The sequence below is a fragment of the Cryptotermes secundus genome, unplaced genomic scaffold (assembly GCF_002891405.2).
Source record: "Cryptotermes secundus unplaced genomic scaffold, Csec_1.0 scaffold322, whole genome shotgun sequence".
In the NCBI taxonomy this organism is placed as follows: domain Eukaryota; kingdom Metazoa; phylum Arthropoda; class Insecta; order Blattodea; family Kalotermitidae; genus Cryptotermes; species Cryptotermes secundus.
The window spans coordinates 749,353-774,163 of NW_019740657.1; the positions used below are offsets into that span (position 1 = coordinate 749,353).

Here is a 24,811-nt window from a genome sequence, read left to right on the forward strand (position 1 = left end):
AAACATCGCCCCACAAACCTGCTTCAGCTGAAGAATGTTATTCGGCAGGAAGCAGCCCAAATTCCGGTGCACATGCTGGAACGTGCAGAGGGGAACTTCAGAAAACGGTTGCATCAGTGCATAGAGAACGGTGGCCACCACCTTCAAGATATTTTTTTTTCAAACTACATGATTTAAAACTTTAAAGTATGTTATTTAATTAGCTGAACATAAATTTTGTCTATCAGCAATAATTCTTCTTTTATTCGCCTTCCAAAAAAGGAAGTTTCTGCGCCCCACCCTGTATAAGAGGCTTAAACTTAGCGGCGGTCAGGCCTATGACCGTTCAGAGTAGGTTTCCGAGTAGTTGCATACGTTAAGGCATAACCTGCTGAACAAGCCTGCATTGACAGAAAACCTCTATATAACTTGTATAAACGTTACTTAGTACACTAAAGTAAGTAAATCTATCCCTGTAACAGGCCGTGAAGGCCAATAGGATTGTGAAACGTTGAAGGTCCCACATTATCTAGACAATCGGCTCAAAGATGGCGTCAGCTTTACGCACCGGCCGCGCATTACTCCCCAGGAAAATGATTTAATTAATTCCTGGTACTCATTTCTGTCAGAGCCTGAGTCGACCCCAGCCCCATAGTGCGGCGGCTGGAAGGATTAGGTAAATTGAAAAAATCCAATGACCTCATCGGGACTTAAACCCGCGACCTCCAGCAGTGACAAAGGATGGACGGAGCCCACAGCGACCTGGACGCCGTGACAACACAGATATACTCGTGCTGAACTACGGTGCAACAAACGTAACGTCTATATAGAAAGACTGACCCCTGTACAGTGCAGTGCAGTGACACGGAGTCCATAGTGACCTACCTGGACGCCGTGACAGTGCGGATATACTCGTGCTGAAACTACGGTGCAACAAACGTAACGTCTACATAGAAAGACTGACCCATGTACTGTGCAGTGCAGTGACACAGAGCCCACAGTGACCTGGACGCCGTGACAGCAGAGATATACTCGTGCTGAAACTACGGTGCAACAAACGTAACGTCTACATAGAAAGACTGACCCATGTACTGTGCAGTGCAGTGACACAGAGCCCACAGTGACCTGGACGCCGTGACAGCAGAGATATACTCGTGCTGAAACTACGGTGCAACAAACGTAGCGCCTACAGAGAAAGCCTGGCCCCCTCCTTCCTCGAAGGGGAGGCCCCATTTCGAAACACGTACACGTCTAGTAGGGAATAAACATCTTGGTCATGGATCGCGAGACTGAAGCCAGGAATGACTGTGCTGGCGAAGACCACGAGCAATTTAACAGACCGACCGACAACTGCAACAGAGTCAGAGTCAGAGTCACTTTACGACTGGCGGTTTACCACAAATCAGTTCGTCTTGACGACAAGGCCCTTGAGACTCACGACCAGTAATTTTGTTTCTCAACTGAAAACTTGCGGTTATAGTCCTTATGTAACTTCCTCTCTGATGTGAGGATGGGTCTGTCGTTTACAATTGTTATCTGGTCCTCGCCAGCGCAGTCATTCTCAGGTCCGAGTCCCGCGGGAATCATGATCATATTTTACTGTCTCAGATTCGAGAATCCACCAAGCTAGAGGGCCAGGTCCCTGTATTTATATCCCCCAGCAACAGGGTGGCCCAGTTATACCCTCTGAGAACTGCAACAGCTAAGTGGCCCTGCTTATCACATCTTGACAAGGTCAGCGTAGAAGACAGCGTTCCTCTGTTGCACTGCAACTGTTGCCGTGGAAACATGATTGTTACATAGCAACGGGTGTCTGAAAGTTGCTTATTTCGCGGTCATTGCCTAGCATCAGGTCTACACACTGACGGGCGCGCGCGCACACACACACACACACACACACACACGTGTGTGTGTGTGTGTGTGTGTGTGACTAAGAGGCGCAATCAACAATGCAAACGTACGGAACATATAGTCTTTTCTATAGGGCCCGCAGCTAACCAACCGATCTCGCCGCAGTCATAAACTATCCATAAAGAATGAAGACAGAAGTAACATATCTACGCCTCATGGCAAACACTACCTTCCTTTAGAAAATTCGTTACTTCTGACTGGATGTTCATGTTAACCGGGGCGTCAAGTGAGGCCGACGGGAATCGAAGTAAATACGAATGAAAGATTTCAATGTAGATATTCTGTATGAAACTGTATCGAAATCTGCTAAGATATAGACACGAGACGGCCGTCGTCCTCTACTTTACGCGCTGCCTGCAAAGGTCACGCACGCAGAAGTGACCAGTCACTAGCGGCCAGGCAACACCTCACTCCCCACTACAGGAGAGCTGCCAGCTTTTCACAGTTGGTGGGGTGAACTGGGACATGATTCAGCGCCCCGTGGCATTTGACTCCCACAGCCCCCCCTGTCACATTAATTAATACACCGACGTCACCAAATAACTATGTTATTTCTGTTCACGTGATCCTGTAAATCAGGCTGACAAATGGAAAAGTGCATATGTCTGAATGCCGCTATACGATACAGTGTCGCAGAACATGGAAAGAGAATTCTTCTGTTGCTCTTCACTCTTTAGTCTCCGCAGACATTAAGAGAATGAGAAAAGTTATCAGAAAGATTTAGGGACAGCATGACTGAAAGCTGAGATTGGCACGGTGCAGAAGAAAGACTGACAACGTTGTTTTATTTCATTTACCTTCACCACAGGTATACTGCAAACGCCGATCCGTGACCACTAGCTCGAACAGTGACACAGTGGGTTCGAATCCCACTCAAGGAATGTATGTCTATGTGCATTTATTCTTTTTGTGTTGTCCTGTGTGTAGTTAGCGGCCTTGCGACGCGTTGACCCACGTTCAAGGAGTCGTACCGGCTTTGCACAGATAAAGAAACTGAAAAAAGCGGCCAAGGTCTACAATGGCTGTAGAGCAATAGATAAACAGACAAATACTGCGAAATCCTATTTGTTTAGAGGCTTTGCCAGGAGTAAAGGGGATGGCGCCTGAACTTGGCCGCTCACAACCATCTAGTGCTGAGGTTAAGAATGCCTTCACTCACCTCGCGCGCCTTCATGACGCGGTGCTTGGATGCAGGGGCAAGACATTACTATTATTACGTAGCGAGTGATAAAAATGGATGTTGGTAGTCTGACACATTGAGGCTGACGTCTTTAAAATGTTCCAATTTAACCCGAAAATCTGAGATCTGAAAATTTGAACTTTCAGAGATCTCGGGCTGATAAGAAGCCTCAAGTGTACTTTCAAGTAGTTCGGACTGGGTTCGATTCCCGGCGCCACCAGTTTTTCTGAGAAGTAGTGGGTCTGGAACGGGGTCCACTCAGCCTCGTGAGGATAACTGAGGAGCTTATTTCAAGCAAATAGCGGCTCCGGTCTAGAAAACCGAGATTAACGGCGGTGGGGATCCGTTGCGCTGACCAGGTGACACCCAATATCCGCAAAAGTTGGCACTACATTCATCGACAAGCGGCGGTCGCTCGGTCGGTATAGTTCGCTTGCGGACTACAGGCCACGGAGTTTGTTTTTGTTCTTCAAGTAGCTAGGATATCGAATATTGGTGGAAACATGAAGACAGTCCACAACATTCGCTAAATTCAGGGGAATCCAGTCACGTTACTACACATTTTCCTAGCTGTAAATCGAAGCGTGTTGGTCACACTGCCCTGGCTGGACTTCACCCATGGCGATGGATGTCGCTAGGGGTATGTTCCGTTCTGTACTGTAGTAATGTAACAGTTGGCTTTCAGTTCAGTCTGTTCTGCAACCGTTAGTTCACGTGTCCTGGTGATATACAGTACGTCATTAATCAGTGAACACACAAATTCTGACGTGACAGCATGTACGATTGCAATGGTTATTATGCGAAAGCATTTCGCATATATAACATATAAAAGGTGATTCTAAATTACTGTCGAGGTTCAGTGGCCTGTAATCTTCAAATGTAAAAAAAAAATAATAAAAATCCTGATGGAATATGAAAGGGTAACTCAAAAAGTTTTATTACATACTATCTGTGCCCGGCCACACCTTGCTGTGGCTCAGTCTGCCCGTTCTTCCCCAGTTTCATTTGAAATTACTGGACGCATTGCTTCCGCTCCGCGAGTACGACGACCTAAGCCTGTTCTTAGAAAACGAAAAGAAAAACAATGAAAAATAAACTATACTTACGAAATAACGTCCTCGCACGTCTCGGATTCAGCGAATAAGTTATTGAAAGCTCACTTTTACACCAGCGAGTACAATTATTATCACGTCCAGTATAACAGAAAAACTCCTCGGAGCGGGACTATTATAACACGCTTTCGGACGCAATAGAGGGCACTCTCGCCCAGGGTTCTATTTCACGTGTTCTGTGCTCGTTGCCGCAGAAATGCGTTATTTCCGCAGTTTCAACAGTTCGTGGCCACGGTTATTCCAAGGCAACGATCCGCTGTTTCATCAGTTCGTTGCCACGGTTATTCCTAGGCAACGATCTCTTGGTATTCGATGGACGACATATAACACGTTACAGTATATTACGTATATATTGAATACAATTAATACTTTTACCTGTTTTTACCTGTCACGGGTGTGACATCTATATAATGGGTATATAAAAACACTCGCGTGTTCGAATGCAACGTTGTGTCAAAATTTCAAAGCAATCGGTGAAGAACTTTCGGAGATCTTCCATAAGACACAAACCAACATTTACGTTTTTATTTATATAGATACAATTAATACTGCAGAATGCTAAAGAACTTGAATATGCGCGCATTCGTGGCATGAAAGATGTGTAAGCGATATGCAGCTTCCCTCCAAGTGTTCTCTAGCATTTGCGGTGTAACTGTTTCGATCACAGCAACATTTCTGAGCTTCAGTTCATCTAGGGAGCACACAGGGGTCTACACGCTATCCGCTTTACACACACAAAAAAATTATTTCTGGTAGTCCAGATTCAGGACTGGCAGTGAGCAAACAAACAACGCACAAGGTTCATATGGAGAGGTTCAATCTCAAGAAATTAAATGAGGTAGAGGGTAAGGGGCAGTATGGTGTTGAAATCTCAGATAGGTTCGCGGCCTTGGAAAACATGGACACTGAGGTGAACGTTAATCAAGCTTGGGAAACTAGTAGAGAGAATATCAAAATTTCTGCCAAGGAGAGTCTAGGTTATTGTGAACTGAAGAAGCATAAGCCATGGTTCGATGAAGGGTGCTCAAAACTACTAGACCAAAGGAAAGTAGTCCAAATTGCAGTGGTTACAGGATCCAAACGAGTTAAATGGGGATAATCCGAACAATATAAGACGTGAAACCAGCAGACATTTCAGGAACAAAAAGAGGGAATATCTGAAAGACAAAATTGATGAGCTTGCAATGAACGGTAAGAACAAGAACATTAGAGACCTGTATAGAGGAATAAATGACTTTAAGAGGGGGTTACCAGCCTAGCAGTAACTTAGTGTAGGATGAGAATGGTGATCTGCTTGCAGATTCCCACATTTTGAATAGGTGGAGGAACTACTTCTCTCAGTTACTGAATGTATATGGGGTCAGTGCTATTAGGCAGACAGAAATCCATACAGCTGAGCCGTTAGTACCTGATCCTAGCCCTTTTGAGGTTGAAAGTGCTTTTGTAAAGTTGAAAAGGTATAAATCGCCAGGTAGCGATCAAATTCCACCAAACTTATTCAAGCAGGAGGCGAAATATTACGTTCTAAGATCCATAAGCTAATTACTTCTATTTGGCATAAGGAAAATTTGCCTGATCAGTGGAAGGGGTCTATTATTGTACCAGTTCACAAGAAGGGTTCATACATAGATGATATTATTGGGGCTCATCAGTGTGGGTTTCGACGTAACAGATCAACTACGGATCAGATCTTTTGCATTCGTCAGATACTGGAGAAAAGTGGGAGTACAATGAGACAGTAAAGTAAAAAAGAAAGTAAAGCTATCCCTGTACCAGGCCATGAAGGCCCATAGGGTTGTGAGACGTTGAGCATCCCACATTATCTAGACCAGTGTGGTCCAACCTTTAGTTACCCGAGGGCCAATCAAATTTTTGTATAGGAAAGTGAGGGCCAGAGACATTAAAGAAAGAAAACGAATTACATATAACTCACTAGTTTAATATATCACTTTATTTTACAGTCGAGAAATCAATGTGATGATTGCCACTGCTTTTCTGATACAAGTTTATCAATGTCCACTGTAAGTTCAGTAAGGCAAAGTCTCAGGCTTGATTCCAGTGAAGCACTTTCAGTGCGATTTCTCGTTTTTGATTTAATTTGTTTGAGAGCAGAAAAAGCACTTTCACACACATATGTACTGCCAAACAGCGATAACATTTGCAGAGAGAATTTAAGCAGTTTGGGGAAACGTTCTTTAGAAATCAGTTTCCAGCAAGTTTCAGGGACATCACACTTTTTAGTCTGGTAGAATGGGTCTGCCCGAAGATCACAAATTTCCATTTGAAGGTCGCAGGGCACCTCACTCACTTCAATCTCCATGGGGTTATTGAACAGTGCAAGTTTTGGTTTTAGGGAGTCAAAATCTTGGAATCTGTCCTGGAATTCTTTCTTGATATCAATTATTATTTCATGAAACATTCTGAATTTTGTGTCATTTTCTTCTTCTTCTTTCAACTGCTGACAAGATGGGAAGTGTGCAGCTTTATTTGCCTTCAGTGCAATTTGCATTACATCAAGTTTTTTGCGGAAGCCCTCAATATGTCCATAAAGCTGGGAGATATTTTGTTTCTTGCCTTGTAGTTTCAGGTTTAAAGCATTTAGATGAGGTGTTAAAACTGTCAGGAAAGCAAGATTATTTAAAATCTGGATTTCTTCCAGTTTTTCTTGATACTCATTCAGCTATTTGTAGACTTCAAGAAAGCCTATGATTCAGTTAGGAGGGAAGTATTGTACAATATTCTGATAGAGTTTGGGATACCCATGAAAGTAGTTAAACTGATTAAAATGTGTTTAAACGAAAAGTATAGTGAAGTCGGTATAGGTAAACGTTTGTCTGATAAATTTCCTATCCAGAATGGTGTAAGACAAGGAGATGCTTTATCGCCACTCCTTTTCAACTTTGCTTTAGAATATGCAATTAGGAAGGTCCAGGAAAACCAGGTGGGACTGAAATTAAACGGGGCACACCAGCTGTTGGTCTATGCCGATGGTGTGAATCTACTGGCTGATAATATAGATACCATAAAGAAAAACACACAAACTTTAATTGACGCAAGTAAAGAGGTTGGTCTAGAAGTAAACACAGAGAAAACTAAGTGTATGTTGCTGCCTCGTCACCAAAATGCAGGGCAAAATTATGACATAACGAGAGAAGACAGATGTTTTGAAAATGTGGCACAGTTCAAAAAATTGGGAACAACGAAAACAGATCGAAACCTGCTTCAGGTGGAAATTAAGAGGAGACTGAACTCGGGTAATTCGGTCCAGAACCTTTTGTCTTCTCGTCTGCTGTCCAAAATCATAAAAATTAAAATATACAAAATTATAATTTTGCCCGTGGTTTTGTATTGGTGTGAAACTTGGTCTCTGTCCTTAAGGGAGGAACATAGATTGAGGGTGTTTGAGAACAGGGTGTTGAGAATATTTGGACCAAAGAGGGATGAAGTGACAGTAGATTGGAGAAAACTGCATAATGAGGAGCTTCAGAACTTGTACTCTTCTCCAAGTATAATTGGGATGATTAAGTAAAGGAGGATGAGGTGGGCAGGGCATGTAGCACGAATGGGGGAGAAGAGGAATGCATATAGGATATTGGTGGGAAAGCCAGAAGGAAGGAGACCACTAGGAAGACCAATGCGTAGGTGCGTGGACAATATTAAAATGGATCTTAGAGAGACAGGATGGGATGGTATGGATTTGATTGATCTGGCTCAGGATAGGGACCAGTGGAGGGCTCTTGTGAACAAGGTAATGAACCTTCGGGTTCCATAAAATGACTGGAAATTCTTCAGTAGCTGCAGATTTGGCTTCTCAAAAAGGGCTCAGCTCCATGAGTGAGTAAGTAAGCAAGCCCAGATTCAGCATATCTGTCCCGAAAAGCAGGCAATCCGCAACATAAAGTCATTCAAGCCGTCTGTGTAACGGCGCTGAAGCCAAAATTGGACCACACTACTTGGCCGGTGTGATTGGTCAAAAGGTGGGAAATCGATGTACATGCAGAAAACATAGCAACAGAACCAAGATGTTCAAGATATTTGCAACATCAGGAACAGTTTCACCAGTAAATTATTTATTTATTGAGTGAATCACGAGCATAAAAATCGCAACATATTTATTTTTTTGTGAATTTATACAGAATATCATCAAAAGGAAAGTTGTCATAAACAATTATTGAAAGGTAGAATAAATTTAAGTCACCTGACAATGCCGATCACAGTGGGAGACCGCGCGGTCTACGGCTTGAACTGTCTTCGCCCGATCGAAAGCGGGGATCGTGGGTTCGAATCCTACTCGAGTCATGGATGTCTATGTGTCTTTGTTGTCCTGTGTGTAGGTATCGGCCTTGCGACGGGCTGATCCCCCGTCCAAGGAGTCCTACCGTCTGTGTAAAAATGATTACGAAACTGAAGAAGAGGCCAGGACCCAACAAAGGGCTTATGTCCATTTATGAATGAATGAAAGAATGAAAACAAACAATACATATAGGTTCAATGTACACAGGTATATGTACCCAAATTATGTATGTAGCCATGACATAAATTTACTGACGAGCATCCTTCAATCATTTATACAGCATAAAGACACCAACTTTATATGGTTCTATTAGCCAACCCGCTCAAATCAAGTAAACGCAAGATTCTGTTTTATAACCGTACACACGTCTCCTCTACGCCTTAATAAGCAGAACAGTTAAGGGTACATGCCAATCATTTTAAGTATGGAAGTCGTAACTTTCACTTACCCATCTCGGATACCACGTGAGACTTCTCAACGGTGTCCTGAGGACAGTTCAGCTGTTCGCGAACAGTGCGCCTGAAAAGAAACACGAAATCTATAGCAGAGTGTCTGCATCTGCAATGCATAAGCTCTGTGTGATAAGTTCAAGACTGAAAATATCAATAAAATTATATTAAGTGCCCTTCATAGTAATACATTAAACCTCATTTACTCAAAGACATTAATAAAAAAATGTGTTGAACTCCATCCAAGTCAGTTTTGCAAAGAAGAGTTATGTTGCCTGGGATATAACGACGTGTAGTCCGGTTACAGAGAAACATATCGCTTCCATCCTCATGGTCGAAGAGGTAGCGAAGCAAGAAACTGCCAATAAGTATAATCAAAGTGGACCTATTGTTCCTTCACTGTTTGCCTTACTCGTATATCGTGAAGAAGGAAGCAACATTCTCCTTCCAAACGTCGGTTAACTATCACCGGAATAAAGACAAAGCTATCCCTGTAACATGCCGTGGAGGCCTATAGGGTTGTGAGACGTCGAGGCTCTCACATTTTCTCTAGACAATCGGCTCACAGATGGCCGTCAGGTTTTCAGCCCTAGGCGCCGGCCGCCCTTTGCCCGCAGGAAGATTCCTGGTACTCATTTCTGTTAGAGGCTGATTCGACCCCAGGGCTATAGTGCGGATGGAAGTATTAGGTCAACTGAAAAAATGCACCTCATCGGGATTCGATCCCGGCCTGTAGTATAGTGCCTCAAAGAACTACTCTTTCAGCGGGATACACGACGATATATCAGAGAGAGCCCCGCTGTGAGAGCCTCAAACAGAACATAGTTCCAGAAAGTCTCACATGCACGTCTGCCTATTGCTAAGCTGCTGACTTTGCGAAACATCTCTCGGAGAAATGGAATCATATAAAGACACAGTACAGCACAAAGCAACGAACACTGTTCAATTAAACATGAAGTGGGTTTACTGAACACTGTCTGGGCGTGCCGTGAGCGAAGTGACAAGTGTCCCAGAAAGTACAGCCTTCATCATATCAAGAAGGATGGGCGGCATGGGACGTGTAGCACGCACGATGTTATTACAAATGCATCTACAGTTTTACTCGAGGTACCTAAAGGAAAAAAGACTTCGCAGACCTAGGAGCAGACAGAGGGATAATATTAAATTGAATCTCAAAATAATAAGTCGTGAGGCGGCAGACGACTAGATTCGCGTGTTATGAACACGGTAATAAATTCTCATGTTCCATAACGGTGGGTAAAGGTAACAGGTAAAGTTATTCCTGTGCTTAATTAATAATCACCAGACCATGAAGACGTATGGGGGAGCGGAGGTGTAGCTCCATCATTCTTGACGTCGGCACTAGATGAAGGTGAATGGTCAGATTCACGCCCCGGCCGCTTTGCCCCGGTACCCATTAGATAGGAGTCTGGGTGGGCTACAGAGCCGCTCTGGACTCTGTGGGAAACAGAAAAAGCTCTTGTTCCTGCCGAGTATAGAACCCCGGCCGTCCAGCCTGTGGCCCTTCTCTATGCCGACTGAGCTAACCCGGCTCACTCCATATTATTACGTATGAGGGGTTGCGTGACAAATATAACGGGTTATTGATCTGATGAATGGATTTACTGGCACTTCTTTACAATTACGTCAGCTCACAATCAGTGACTGCCTAAGACTCGCTCCATTCCTTACGGGACTATGAGTGTCAACTCTTCCGCTGTGACTGACTTAGTCCTGATTTACTAATCGGCCACTTCTGCTCCCTCCACTGCTGAACACTAACCTCTCTTACGAATGCATCCTTCAACTCTCTGCGAATCAATTAATTCTGAGTCTAGTCTTATGTTACGACTGACGGTCAGCCGGTCAGTCTGTCTTCGAATAAGACACCCATCTGGGGCTTACGGCCAGATTTGTATTACTGTCAGTTGCAGTTTTGTTGATGTGAAGCGCTCTCTCTGACGAGAGGACGGGTCTGTCGATTACAACTGCTGCTGGCCTTCGCCAACGCAGTCATTCTCGTGTTNCTTACGGCCAGATTTGTATTACTGTCAGACAGTTTCAGTTTTGTTGATGTGAAGCGCTCTCTCTGACGAGAGGAAGGGTCTGTCGACTACAACTGCTGCTGGCCTTCGCCAACGCAGTCATTCTCGTGTCCGAGCCCTGTGGGACTCGCGACCACATTTTACTGTCTCAGATTTCCCTTTTCGTCGCCTCCTAGGACTCGCAGGGTGGAGGTATTCGACCGCCCTCCACACGGGAGCAATCAATTTATACACGAATGAACTCTCTTTTATAACTTTTGGCGAACCGATGAGAGATCACCACCTCGAACATTTCGCGCATTACTCTGATATTATTTGTGTTTTGTTCGTTGCTACGAAACGTGCCGAGCGAACCGCGGTCCAGCAATGTATTATCCCATGTCTGTTCGTTGCAGCGGAAACGTGTGTTTCGTAAGCCGTTGACTAGCAATGGGCTTCCGATCTGGTTCCACTATTCCGGATTTTATGCGTTATGTCACAATATCTTGATTAGCTCAGCTATTAACAGCCCCTGGATAGTTAGCTACCACATTCGGCACCACAAAGCCTCGTAGTTAAAGCACATAAACATCAGAGAAGCACATAGCCACTCTCTCTCGCTGACCAGACCCACTGTCCAGCTGAGTGACCAGACTCTGGTTGCAGTGCCCCTCTCTGGCGCATTTCCTTTTCGGAACAGAAATGCTGAACCTGGGCTACCAGCGGATGGTGTATGTACGTGTTATACATGCGTCTGGTTTCGCAGAAGTCTATGTGTTCACTAAGCTAATGGTATATACCAGCAGGGCATGCAACTTAACTAACAGGTGTAGACCAGGTTTAGTAACGCAACTGAAAGCAAATTACCCCAACCAACAATTGCATTACTGTATACACTAGAGAAAAGAGCGTTCTCCTTGGCAACATCCACCACTACAGTTCAAGCCAACCACAGCCAGTGAAGCTAATACACTCTCCTACTCACAGCGAGAGACATTATATAAAGCCGTGAATTAACAAGACTGGATTCTCCTCAGGGAAGTGACTGCTCGTTAACGACATGACACTGCCTGACGAGGTTAATGCAGATAGCAAGACGGAAATGGATTTAGGCCGGAATGTGCCGCGATTGTGCTGAATAAGCAGCTACGGGAAATTAAGTCTAACCATGAAGAACGCAGTCTTCTGGGATTTGGCACCGTGTATATATGGTGTTAACCGACGTTTCGGAGGAACGTATCACCTCCATCTTCAGGGTAGAAGAAAAAATATAAGAAATCTGCAAGCGAAGAGACCGTGAGAACCGGTAAAAGCAGACACCAGATATACACGGCGCCAAATCCCAGAAGACTGCTTTCTTCATAGTCACCGCCGTGAAAGCCTCAAATCTTACGTAAGTCTAACCAGTTTAATATGATAATATTATAAGTTTCGGTCACTGCTGACCATCAACAGAAGCCGGAGCCAACACTATAAAGAATTGGTCTACATATGTGTTTGAAAATAAGTTGTCAGAAAGGGATTTTCTATTAGCATTACAAATCGCGAATGAAATCTGAATGCGGTCAAGTAAGTTCTGTACATATCCCTGTAACTGATCACAGAGGGTTGTGAGACGTCGAGGCTTCCACCATCGGCTCACAGATGGCGGTGAGGTTGTCAGCCTTACGCGTCGTTTTCCCTGGTATTCATTTCTGTCAAAGGCTGAGTCGATACTAGGGCCATAGTGCAGCTGGAAGGATTAGGCCAACTGAAAAATCCAATTACCTCATCGGGAATCGAACCCATGAATTTCCGGCTTGTAGCATATTGCCTCAACCAACTACACTACCAAGTGCCCCCAATACGATACCATTAACGAACATAAGGCAAGCACCTCACAAGATAGGTGTGCTCAAACGAAGATACATGTGAATTATGCAAGTTACAAATTCTGTCAATGTATGAGAACACATGTGCCAGGCTGAGCAGTTTACTTACTGCATACTGTCATTCAATCTATAACAGTAAATAACCACAAAACACAACCGTTTAGCTGTGTCCCAAGACTGTATTGCATACATTATATTCTCAGATTAAACCACATGTTACTAAGTTTACGTGCCAAAGAACAGTTCCTTAACATGTAAAATTAAATGTGTCACATTCATAAGGACTGTTATATGATGTTTAAGAATCATTATATTTATTACAGCAAAAGTGTCCCTTTACCGCATTACTACCAAAAAGCTATCACTGTAACAGGCCGTGGAGGCCCACTGGGTTGTGAGATACTGAGGTTCCCACATTTTCTAAACAGTCGGCTCACAGATGGCGGCAAAGTTGTCAGCCCTACGCGCCGGCCGCATTTCTTTTTTTTTTTCATTGGCGCTACAGCCCTCATTTGGCCCTAGGCCTACCTCCATGAACTTATCCGTTCACTTCGGTTTTTCTAGATCTTAGACATACGGTAGGACTCCTTGGGCGGGTGATCAGCTCGTCGCAAGGCCTCTACCTGTACACAAACACAGAAAAACGCACACACACAAACTAAACATCCATGCCCTGAGTGGGATTCGAACCCACGATCCCGGCTTCCGAGCGAGCGAAGGCAGTGCATGCCTTAGACCGCTCGGCTACCGTGACCAGCCGGCCGCCCTTTATCCGCAAGAATATTCCAAGAATATTCCTGGTACTCGTTTCTGTTAGAGGCTGGAAGGATATAATGGCCTCATCGGGAAATGAACCCGCGACTTTCCAGCTTGTAGCACAGTGCCTCGACCAACTCGCTATCCCGGCTCTGTATGTTAAAAGTAATTAGAATAAATTAAACGTCTTATTGCGTACGCAGAGGAACATAACGACAGAATTCGTGTGCCACTGCTAGTTACGTGCAGTATCTTACAGAATGTTGTGTTCTTGGCCTATGTCCGTGTGCGTGCTGTTACTGTGTGTACAGTGACGCACGTGACACCACGGCAAGCTGATGTGGTGGCCAGTAGTGGCCGAACAATGTAAAGGCAAAACTCCCACATTCTCACATTGAAAGTTTTACACTTGATGGTCCTTAGGGCTTATTCATGCATTAAGAAGTGTAAAGGCTCAAGATATGTGACTGCAAGTAATGCAGAGCACTGCATAAAGAAGCCATATTTCCGAGCGGCAAACTGTCTACACGATTTTCGTTCTTTCCTTCAGTTATCCTGAAGAATGAGCCGCTATAGCGACTGGCTACGGGCAGGACGCCTAAGGGATAAGAGTTCGAGTCCCAGGGCGGGCAAGATTTATCTCCTCTCCGCGTCATTCAGATTCTGTCCCCTCACACCCAGCCTCCTATCCAATGGGTACCGGGAGCGCTTTACCCTGGGGTAATGCGGCAGGGGGGTGAAGCTAACCACTAACCTCCACCTAATGCCGAGTTCAAGAAAACGTGGATGTCTACATCCACTCCCTCATACGCCTTCATGGCGTACTTCTTAATTTGTTAAGCAGGGGGACAAATTTACCTTTACCTTTTATCCTGGCGAATTCGAGGGAAAAACCTTAAAACAGCGTAAGCCAGGTTCCCTCCAATTCCCTGCGTATTCATCATTCATAAACAGCTTCCCATATAAACTATAGAATCATATAAACATCGATGTCTCGAGTGGGATTCGAACCCAAGATCCCAGTGTTCGAGCGAGCCTTAGACCGCACGGCCATTGAGATCGGCATACAGTGGAAATATCGGCGTAAAATAAACAATTCATAAGCTAAGAAAGCCAAGTCGCTAGTGCAACTGCTGAAGTTCTGAAACATCAAAAGAGAATTTCAGGTGCACTGGGTGAAGATGTCGTGCCCAGTTCGGCCCGAAAACAAAAGCTCTGTTTTGTAAATTATACCGAGAATTCCCTCTGCAAAACGAAACCTAACAAGAACAAGTTTCCATCAGTTCGACCACTGACAGCTCTGACTTCAACTGAAAGCTAGTACCATTAAATGCAGTCGCGATATACAGAACGGCCGTAATAATTAGCAAAAATCTACAAAGTATATGAAGAGTACGCTCTGTTTGCTGCCTACTACTTTATAGTGTCTTGTTTAGTTTACTCCCAAAACCCTGAAGCTGGAGGCGATAGGTCCCTCCGAAACATCGGTGGACTTTTACCAAAATAAGGTGTTACAACCAAGGCTGTATTCTTCCTAGGCACCGCTGTGAGAAGCTGAACTCAAGTATAAACTAAACATACATCACGCAATAAAAATACACAAATAACAAAAAATGCATATTAAGAGACAACGAGAAACAATTTGCTGTATTTGAAAGAACCACTCAAGCAGTGTCATGGCACTTCATAGTTCACCCGGCAGAGGCGCTGGTGGATAAAAGTAAATTTGAAACGCAGAATGGCGTCGCCGTGTGTGTGTGTGTGTGTGTGTGTGCTGTACTCGGAGCCAGTGTTCAGGGGTGGGGGGAGATGTGCTACATTACTATCTAGAATATGGGGGGGGAGGCAAGTACCTGGAGGACAGTACAATGAGAGCTGATGGGAAACAGTGCAAAGTGACTGCAGTACGTTTCACAAGAATGGCACACAGTTCGCGGGAATACATCTGCCGTGCAAACAGTGAGCTTCACAATTCTCAAACGGCCATGCGGAAAATTCTCCGCCGTCATTTAAAGCTGCATGAATAATAAAATCCAGACAGCGGCATTACAGTCCACGTCGGAAAGCATTTCCTGTCTACTCGTTGAAACGGGCTGACAATGTCGACAGCTTCCCGGAAAACTTTTCTGTTTTCACTTGTCCTGCGTGTAAACAGATACAACTGCGGAATTTTGGGTTTCCGAAACCCAACATTTGGTTCGCGAGCACGAACACGATAGCGACGCGTCCATTCTCAACACAAGACGGTCGGACCCCGGTTCCTCATATTGACCTGGATACATATCAGCTGAGCCCCAACCGAAGGGGTGAGGACGACACCCCTTATAAGAGGGTCTGGTGGTGTGAGATTATATCTGTGAAGGAAATTTTTTCCAGGAGAATGGTCCACACGATAAACCGAACTTTCGTAAGAATAAGTCCCTCCATCTTGTTCATCCGAAACGGTGGGTGACTTTCCGTTGCTATGCAAAGATCGCGAGAAGGAACATGCGTTGCTTGGTAGCGGCCGGTAAACACGGAAACGATAACCTGACTATCGCTAGGCAACGACCCATAACAATAATGGAGGGACTCATGGAGGCGGTGTTTTCTGCTGAGTCCGCCCAAAATCTATATAGCGAGGACCCCAGGCCGGCTCACCCGTGTGGAGGCGGGGTCGAATACCTCCTCCGTGACCCTGTGAGTCGTAGGAGGCGCCGAAAAGGGAAGTCTTAAATCTGAGACAGTAAAATGGTTGTGTTCCAAGGGACTCGAAATCGAGAAAGACTATGCTGGCGAGGGTCAGCAGCATATACAAGACAGATCTGTCCTCCCGTCAGAGAGGGCAGCCCAAAAAACAAGACCGTAACTGTCCTACAGTAATAAGTATCCTGTCATGAGTCCCAAATGGAGCTCGACACCAAAGCTGACTGAATGACTAACCGTCAGTCGCAATATGACTTTTGACTCTGACTTGGACTTTGGCTGAGTGCAGTTCAGTTGCGAGATATTCGCCGGACAGTAACGACATGAGGGCGGGAGTGTATAATCGTATACACACGGAAGGTTGAAAGCCGTGTGCAAATCGCGGACCTGTGTGCGCTTGGGAAAATTTCCAATGATGCGGCGAACCTTGTTATGTAGGCGCTGCAATTTTAAGAGGTGGGTGTCTGCCGCTAATTCCCAGGCGGGACAAGCATCAGTCATTACTGGTCTGAACAGTGCCTTATGAAGGGTTAGTTTAATGCTGGCGCTTAAACGCTCACTTTTGAATAGGGAGTAGATTCCAATAAATGTCCTGTAGGCTTATCTTCAATCATTTCTATGTGCAGTCTCCATGTAATCCTCTTGTCAAAAGATTATACCGAGATATTTTACATGACTAACAAAGGGTCATTCAATGAAAGATGAGCCTCAGGGAGCCGTCTACTCAGTCACACTCAGAGTTACTTTACGACTGGCGGGTTACAGCCAATCAGTTCGTCTTGGAGACAGGCCCTTTGAGACTCACGACCAGCATTTTTTTTAACTGAACGCTTTCGGTCATAGTCCTTATGTAACATCCTGTCTGAAGAGAGGATGGGTCTGTCGTTCACAATTGCTGCTGGTTTCGCCAGCGCAGTCATTCTCAGGTCCGAGTACCGTGGGACTTATGACCACACTTTACTCTCTCAGATTCAAGACTCCCTAACTTGGAGGGCTAGGTCCCAGTATTTATATCCCCCAGGAACAGGGTGGTCCAGTTATACTCACGCACTGGTTCCCTTTTCGTCGCCTACAGAGACTCGCAGGGCTATAGTGGAGGTATTCGACTGCTTACTTTCAAAGTCAGAGTTACTTTGCGACTAGCGGTTTGCCGCCAGTCACTTCGTCTTGGCGACAAGTCCCTGAGACTCACTTATTTTCCAGCTGAACACTTGCGGTTATGGTCCTTATGTAACATCCTCTATGACGAGAGGATGGGTCTGTCGTTTACAGTTGCTGCTGTTCCTCGCCAGCACAGTCATTCTCAGGTCAGAGCCCCGCGGGAATCATGACAACATTTTCCTGTCTCAGATTCGAGACTCCTCCAACATGGAGGAACAGGTCCGTCTTTACATCCCCCAGAACAGGGTGGCCCAGTCAGTAGGTTCTCTTTTCGTCGCCTCCTGCGGCTCGCATGGCTACGGTGGAGGTACTGAGCCCGCCTCCACATGGGACTGACACGACATGGCGCATATATTGTTGCGTGTCTGTTGCAGCGGGAACGTGCTTACAGAAGCGTTGCCTAGCAACGTTAAGGGGTGAAACACAGAGAGGTGATCTCATAAGCCTCCTTTCTATTTCAAAATCACAGAGCAGGATAAAAATGCAAGGACGGAGACGGACATAATACCAATAGCAACAGTGGGCGATAAACCGAGGGGTAGAAGATTACAAGGAAGACCCTAGAGGCCGGAACATGCTGTCGTCTAATCCAGGCCAGTGGAGTGAAGAGTATATACATGGCTGCAGTACCTGAATTATATTCCGCTGCGACCGCGCTGGCGACAGGACACAAATGCGGGCCAGCAGTGGCTACGCCAAGAGGCATGGCTCCCCTGCTGTGTGTGGCAAGGCCAAACGATCACACGTGACATCCATTACTACATAAACCTGCACGAACTGGCAGTGTGGTTGCTACTGCGCTTGCGTTACGCGGAAAGGAGCCCTTGCGCTGAAAATATCGACAAAATGTGTAACCATTTTCCTAGGTCTAGGCATATTTCGAATTACCACGGCCTGCAGTCGCTCAGGCGGATGCACACAAAATTTTATGCGGAAAATATGATGGAAAAATACCTCGTGACAGATCTAGGTGTAGACACGATAATATTAAAATGGAACTTAAATAAGGTCGACGGCTGGGGTCTGAATTTGTCTCGCTATGAATAGGGACCAATGGACGGCTGCTGTGAATACGGTAATGAACTTTCGGGTTTCATAAAAGGCGGTGTATTTCTTGTTTTGTCGAGTGACTGTTAGATTTTCCAGAAGGATTCTTGCGCCATGGAGTTTGTTACCGGACAGTTGCTTATCCCAGTCGTTCAAACGAGGTATTACAACCAAACAAAGACCTTCAAACTGACGTAATTATGTATAAAACACGATTCTAACATAAATCCATTCATTCATAAAAGTATTAAGCAAGATACGCCCGGATATTAAACTGAACCTAGAGAGGGGACAGCCTCCAAGCCTATGCTAACAATGATGCATTTAGCTCCGTCTGCGTACGAATGCCAAACGTTTTTTTTACTACACACACCTCACAGGGCGCTACGTTACGAATTGGAAGGTTGGGGGTTCGCTCCTGATCAGGTCATTGGATTTTTCATTTGACCTGATCCTTCCAGTCGCACTTGGGGCCTCGGGTCTACTTAAGCTCTAACAGAAATGGGTACCAGGAATCTTCCTATGAGTACCAAAGCGGTAGGCGCGTAAGACTGACCTCACCGCCATATGTGAGCCTATTGTCTAGAAAATATGGGAGCCTCGACGTCTCACAATCCTATGGGCTTCCATGACCTGTTACAAGGATAGCTTTACCCTTATACATAGCTTATAAACTGATGGAAATGTTCAGTCGTCGTTACAAATATATTTTGCGATGTCACTATATTTATGGCATTTTTGTTTTGCTCTTAAGTAATTTTAACGTCATTTTTACACCTACAGAATTCCATACTGTAACAGCCCTCCTGTAGTTATGTTTATCTTGTTACGGTCACACTGATCTGTAGCAACAGCGATAATTTGAAACACTGTTGTAATCACACACCTCACGAGATAACTGTTATCGGTGATAAATGCAGTTTTCAGGAAAATTCAAGCCTTCCAAACTGTTAACATTTATTGATACGAAGAGTTCCGCGTTCTGGAATTAATGGTGCGGTGGTTCGGTGAAAGTTAACTTTAACTTTCACCTCACCTCACGGCGCAATTTCAACAACAGAAGAACTCTTCACAGTCCTAGCTGTCATAACTTCAAGTCTAACTTTTCTTTTCATGGCTAAGCCATAACAGTTGTGTACTTTGTCTACTTCAGATCTAGTTAAGCAATCTCTTGTTTCTCTGTCCTTTAACCGCGTGCCTCTCCTTTCTCTTTCACACAACATGTTCCGGTTCCTTTCCCTTCTATTCGGATATATTCTCATTTTGTTATATCGATATTCTGGTATTACATGGCTTCTCTGCAATTTTTCTTTCCTCGACGGCCTCCAGACCGGCTCTGGGGCGCACACAGCCTCATATCCAATGGGTAACGAGAGCTCTTTTGCCGGGGGTAAAGCAGCCGAGGGGCGAAGTTGAATGCTCACCTCCTTACAGTATTAAGGTCAAGGATGATGGAGCTATAATCCACTCTCCCATGAGTCTTTATGGCGTGGTGCTTAATTAATTAAGCACAGGAACGACTTTACTTTGCCCTTATGCTATGTCTGCAGTCACCGGTTGGTATCATGTGCTGCCTCTAACACCAAGATACTCAAATGCCTGTGGCCAGAAGAGAACAACTGAGAACGCTGACTGCGCTAGCAACGGCTACTAACTTCCGGCCGCTTGTGCTGTGCCTTCACACTTCATGCTGGTGGCTGCATGAAATGTAAGCCTTATTCATTATCTGCACATCTAAAATGTTCTCTATTTCAAAGGGAGAGGCAGATATGCGAATGGCAGAAGTGTGTCCAAAATTTTACAATTTTTTAAGTTCCTTCGTAGTTGGTTGAGGCACTATTCTACAGGTCGGAATATCGCGGGTTCCAGTCCCGATGATGTGGATTTTTTCAATTTACCTAATTCCGCACTATGGTCCTGGGGTCGACTCAGTCCCTAACAAAAATGAGTACGAGGAATGGATAGCTTTACCTTATTTTATCTTATCTTTTAAGTTCATTATTTATCGAAGTTGTCAGTATCGTCGAACGTAAAGTTTTCCTTGCGCTTGATTTATTAAGCACCAAGCCAAGATGAAGTATGGGCGAGTGGAGGTATAACTCCTACATTCTTGACCTCGGCACTAGATGGAGGTGGGTGGCCAGCTTCAAGCCCCGGCTGCTTTACCCGCGGGGAAAGCACCACCGGTGCCCACTACACAGGAGGCTTTATGGGCGCCAGAGCCGTTCTGGCAACTGTGTAGTACAGACAAATCTCTTGCCCCTGCCGGGAATCAAACCCCGGCCATACAGCCCGTAAAATAGAAAGATTAATGAGTGTTGAGCAGTTCGTAGAGTCAGCATTGTGCAAGGGAAACCAATGTACTTGGACAGATTCAGCCCTTGTTGCTACTTCGTCATCCATAATTCTCACACGGCCTCACCTGGTATTGAACTCGGGCCGCCGGGGTTGAACTGACATACCAGACAATAATTAGTGACTGGGGCTTCGTTCTATGTCTTCTCTGGCTACTTATGTCATGCAGGACTCACTCAAATCAGCCACGGCAGAAGTAATGGGTTTATACGAAGGTTGGATCTTTAATAGTGGCAACTATTTATTTACAACTGATACAAAATATATGCATGTTTCGAAGTTTCACTGTCCCTCAGTGTAGTCACCAGCACTGTGTGCCACCCGTTGCCAGCTATGTGGAAGCCATAGGATACCTTTAGCAGCGCCTGTTGTGTTGATAGTTCGAATGGAGCGGTCTACTGCCTGAAGAATCTCTGGAACAGTTCTGACGCGAATACCACGAAGTGGTTCCTTCATCTTAGGATTAAAGTCGAAGTCACAAGGGCTTAAGTCCGGTGAGTATGGTGGACGGTACAGCACTTCCCAGCCCCATCGATCGAACAAATTAGCCACAGCTTTCCATTTCTGCATTTCCGTCAAATCATGCGGAACCCATTGTGATGCAGTTTTTTTCATGCCCAGGCGTTCCTTCAGAATTTGAAGCACAGTCGTATGCGCTAATCCTGTCTCTCGGGCCAGCTCACGAATCGTATGGCGTCGATCACTCTCCAGTAACGCGGAAAGAGCATACACTTCACTGACACAAGGATGACCTGGCCGACGCATGTCTGCCACATTTTTGCGTCCCTCATTGAAGGCTTTTACTCACCTTGCCACTGTTCTGTAAGGCAATGCAGATTCCCTGCAAGCCTCTTGAAGACCCTGATGACACTGTCCTGCTGTACGGCCTCTGGCACATTGAATCTTTATCCAACTCCGTTGTTCCTGTTTCGAAAACATCGCGACAATACTACATTAGACCTACAGCTAACACGAGGCTCTGCTCTTCTCGTCACTGCACATGCGCGTGATGTGGGAAGGGAGAGTCCATTTGCTCTGAGGTAAGGTAGGTATGTAAGAAACGTGTGGTATAAGCTACATTATTTAGTTCCGTTGCATGGCGTCTCTACAGCAGTGTTGACACTATTAAAGTTCCAACCATCGTAACAATGCCTAACTGCTGGCGGCCGAGGAATATTCTCTAATGCTAGTTGTAGGTGTACTAGCAGCTAAGTCACGTTTCAAGAACGTAATAACCAAATTACGTCTAATTAATTTCATCATAATGAATTTTCAAACAGAAACATCACCGGTATAATGCTTGCAATTAGTGTCCTTGTTTATGAAGTCACAAAGTAAATATAAACTTACTACAGTGCCCCCATCTCGACTGAAATCACTTGCACTATTATAATAATCATTCTTACCTACAAGCTCATGTATATTGTAACGTGTAGACTCGTTGCTAGGCAACAACCCTGAGAAAAACGAGACAAACAGCCGCTGCTAGGCAGCCACCAGCTCGTCAATTGACTGACTGAGTAGCTATCACGTGGGAACCCCAACAGACACGAACGCAACAATGGTACAGCAATAGAGGAACGGTGTTTTCTATGGTGGTCCGCGCCGAGGAGTTACAAATAGGAAAACTGGGTGGAGGTGGGGTCGAATACCTCCACCGTAGTCCTGCGAGTCGCAGGAGGCGAAGAAAAGGGAACCCTGCACCTGGCAAGGGCCAGCAGCAATTGTAAATGAGAGACCCATCTTCTCATCAGAGAGAATGTTAAATAAGGAATACACCCGCAAGTGTCCAGATGAAAGAAGTACTGGCCGTGGGTCTAAAGGGGCTTGGTGAAAAGATGAACTGATTGGCGATAAACACTTGGAAAGGAGCCGCCATTAAGAGTGGACTTGTACAAGGAAGCAGAGGAACAGTCGTAATAAGAAGCAGTAACCAGGAAACGTCTAGTGAAGTCACTGCATGCTGGAAAAGACAACGTGTGCTCTAGTGAACTGTAAAGTGCGGAAATTAGCAATGGCGCTATAATTAAGTGCAGCCACGAGTCGTGTGTGTATAGGTGGTCAATAAATCCAATATCCAATCCAAAACCCCGTCGAGAGACACTCATACACGTGTCAGTATTCACACACAATAAGGTTAACTTTTCCAGAATGACCTATGCTTTAAGTCACTTTGGCCGAATTCAGCCGGTGCTCAAAAGTGCATACAGGCAAGCTGCACCTAGACCATAAATTTTCATGTCAACCTTCTTAGTCTTGTCTTGGCGTTCTGAAAGAGAATATACGTACATCAATCCAGCCCATGAATGGCACGCAATAGCGACAAATGTCAACAGGCACAACAGGGCAAAAATATTACGATGAAAGAAACTCTCTACACAATAAAATAAAAATATTCACCTATGTCCAAATTTGTACACTTCAAAGAATTGCATTTTTTGAGTACACAAAGCTTATACGAGTATTTAAAAGCTGCATCGTAGGCAAAAATATTGTAGCGTGTAGACCCTTTACTGGACAACGACATGGAAACAAACAATGAAACATCAGCTGCTAAGCAACAGATTCTTAATAAGCAAGTATTCGCAACCGTTACTGAGTAACATCTTTGCAAACGAACATGTTTCCATGGAAGAGATTGGAGTACAACAATGAACGGTGTTTTCTACGTGGTACGTGCTAAGTGGTTATCAAGAAGGACAATTTGAACAAGAGTTCAGACAATTGTAAGGGAGTCTGTGAAGAGAAAACTCAGTGGGTACGGTTAGCAATAAAGGGAGCGCGGAAGCTGAAGAAGCCATTACCAGGGAACGACTGGTGAAGACAACTAGACCGAAAGGTGTGGATATTAGCGATAGTGCTATAGTTACTTGTAGTTACGACCTGTTAAGTGTTCAATAAATCCTATTACCAGTCCAAAACCCGTCTATAGTAACTCTAGAGACGTGACACTATATTGTAGTGAAAGGAAATCCTGGTCGTTAATAAGATATACATAATTTTCAGTAGCAAAAGGGGGGAAATTTAATTATGCTTATTAACTAAATTTAGTTTTTTCGTCCACTTACTCACTTCTCCGCATACATAATGTCATACAGTCACACGCCATTTATCAGCAGATAAGTCTGTATTGCGGCATGTACTGTCTTCGCTCGCTTGGAAACCGGGATCGTGGGTTCGAATCCCACTCAGGGCATGGATGTTTAGTTTGTGTGTGTGTGTGTGTGTGTGCGTCTTTCTGTGTTTGTGTACAGGTAGAGGCCTTGCGACGAGCTGATCACCCGCCCAAGGAGTCGTGCCGAATGTGTAAGATCTAGAAAAACCGAAGTGAATGGAGAAGTTCATGGAGGTAGGCCTAGGCCCACTGCTTACGTAGTGCCAAGAAAAAAAAAATCTGTATTGCAGGAGCAGAAATTGGCGACAAAATTACGAAACGTGCTTTCAACTTAATATCGACAGCCTACTTCCCTTCTCTGTAATGACGTACAGAGTGTGTGTACATGCTTGCACCGTTACTCTTCTCTCCACGAAACTTGGTAGGAAGGCCATAACCGTCAATGCCCCGATACCGGCAATATGAACATGTCAGCCTTGCGGTATTAAGTTCAGTGTCCTCAAATTTCAGTGTTGGTATATCTTTTAAATGTGGACAAATTTCTTTAAGATTTTATTTTTTCGTTTCAAATGTAAAACACATCGTGGAATTCTGGGTATGTCACACAATCAATTTTCCTACGTAACTTAACTAGTCTAAAAATCACGTACTGTGAGCATTATATTTTGACCCCGTGAATTTATAATCTGAAATGGAATTCAACTATGGGCTAGCATGAAGGACTCGTGCGTAGAGGTCACATGATCGAATTCTGGTGGACTCAAACTTCCATTGCATGTTATTTTAATTGTCTTATTATTATTATTATTGTATTATTATTATTATTATTATTATTGTGACATGTTGCGCAAAGGAGAAACCCCCCCCACCAG

At 44.7% G+C, this 24,811-nt stretch overlaps 2 protein-coding genes across 4 annotated transcripts in view; both read right to left on the minus strand.

The window, feature by feature from the left end:
* LOC111872450 overlaps window positions 1–24,811 on the minus strand; it is a 735,500-nt gene that overhangs the window by 657,499 nt on the left and 53,190 nt on the right. For all 3 annotated transcript variants that reach the window (XM_023866385.2, XM_023866386.2, XM_023866384.2), the window contains exon 2: window positions 8,925–8,995. The gene's annotated coding sequence lies outside the window, so the exon portion shown is untranslated. The remainder of the gene's footprint in view (window positions 1–8,924; window positions 8,996–24,811) is intronic.
* Window positions 6,152–6,601, minus strand: LOC111872446 (general transcription factor II-I repeat domain-containing protein 2B-like). Its single transcript, XM_023866379.1, has one exon. The coding sequence runs from the start codon at window positions 6,599–6,601 to the stop codon at window positions 6,152–6,154; it is 450 nt and encodes a 149-aa protein (XP_023722147.1).

Bases quoted from the DNA above. Each gene is read 5' to 3' on its own strand.
- LOC111872446 (XM_023866379.1), bottom strand. From the start codon at position 6,601: ATGTTTCATGAAATAATAATTGATATCAAGAAAGAATTCCAGGACAGA.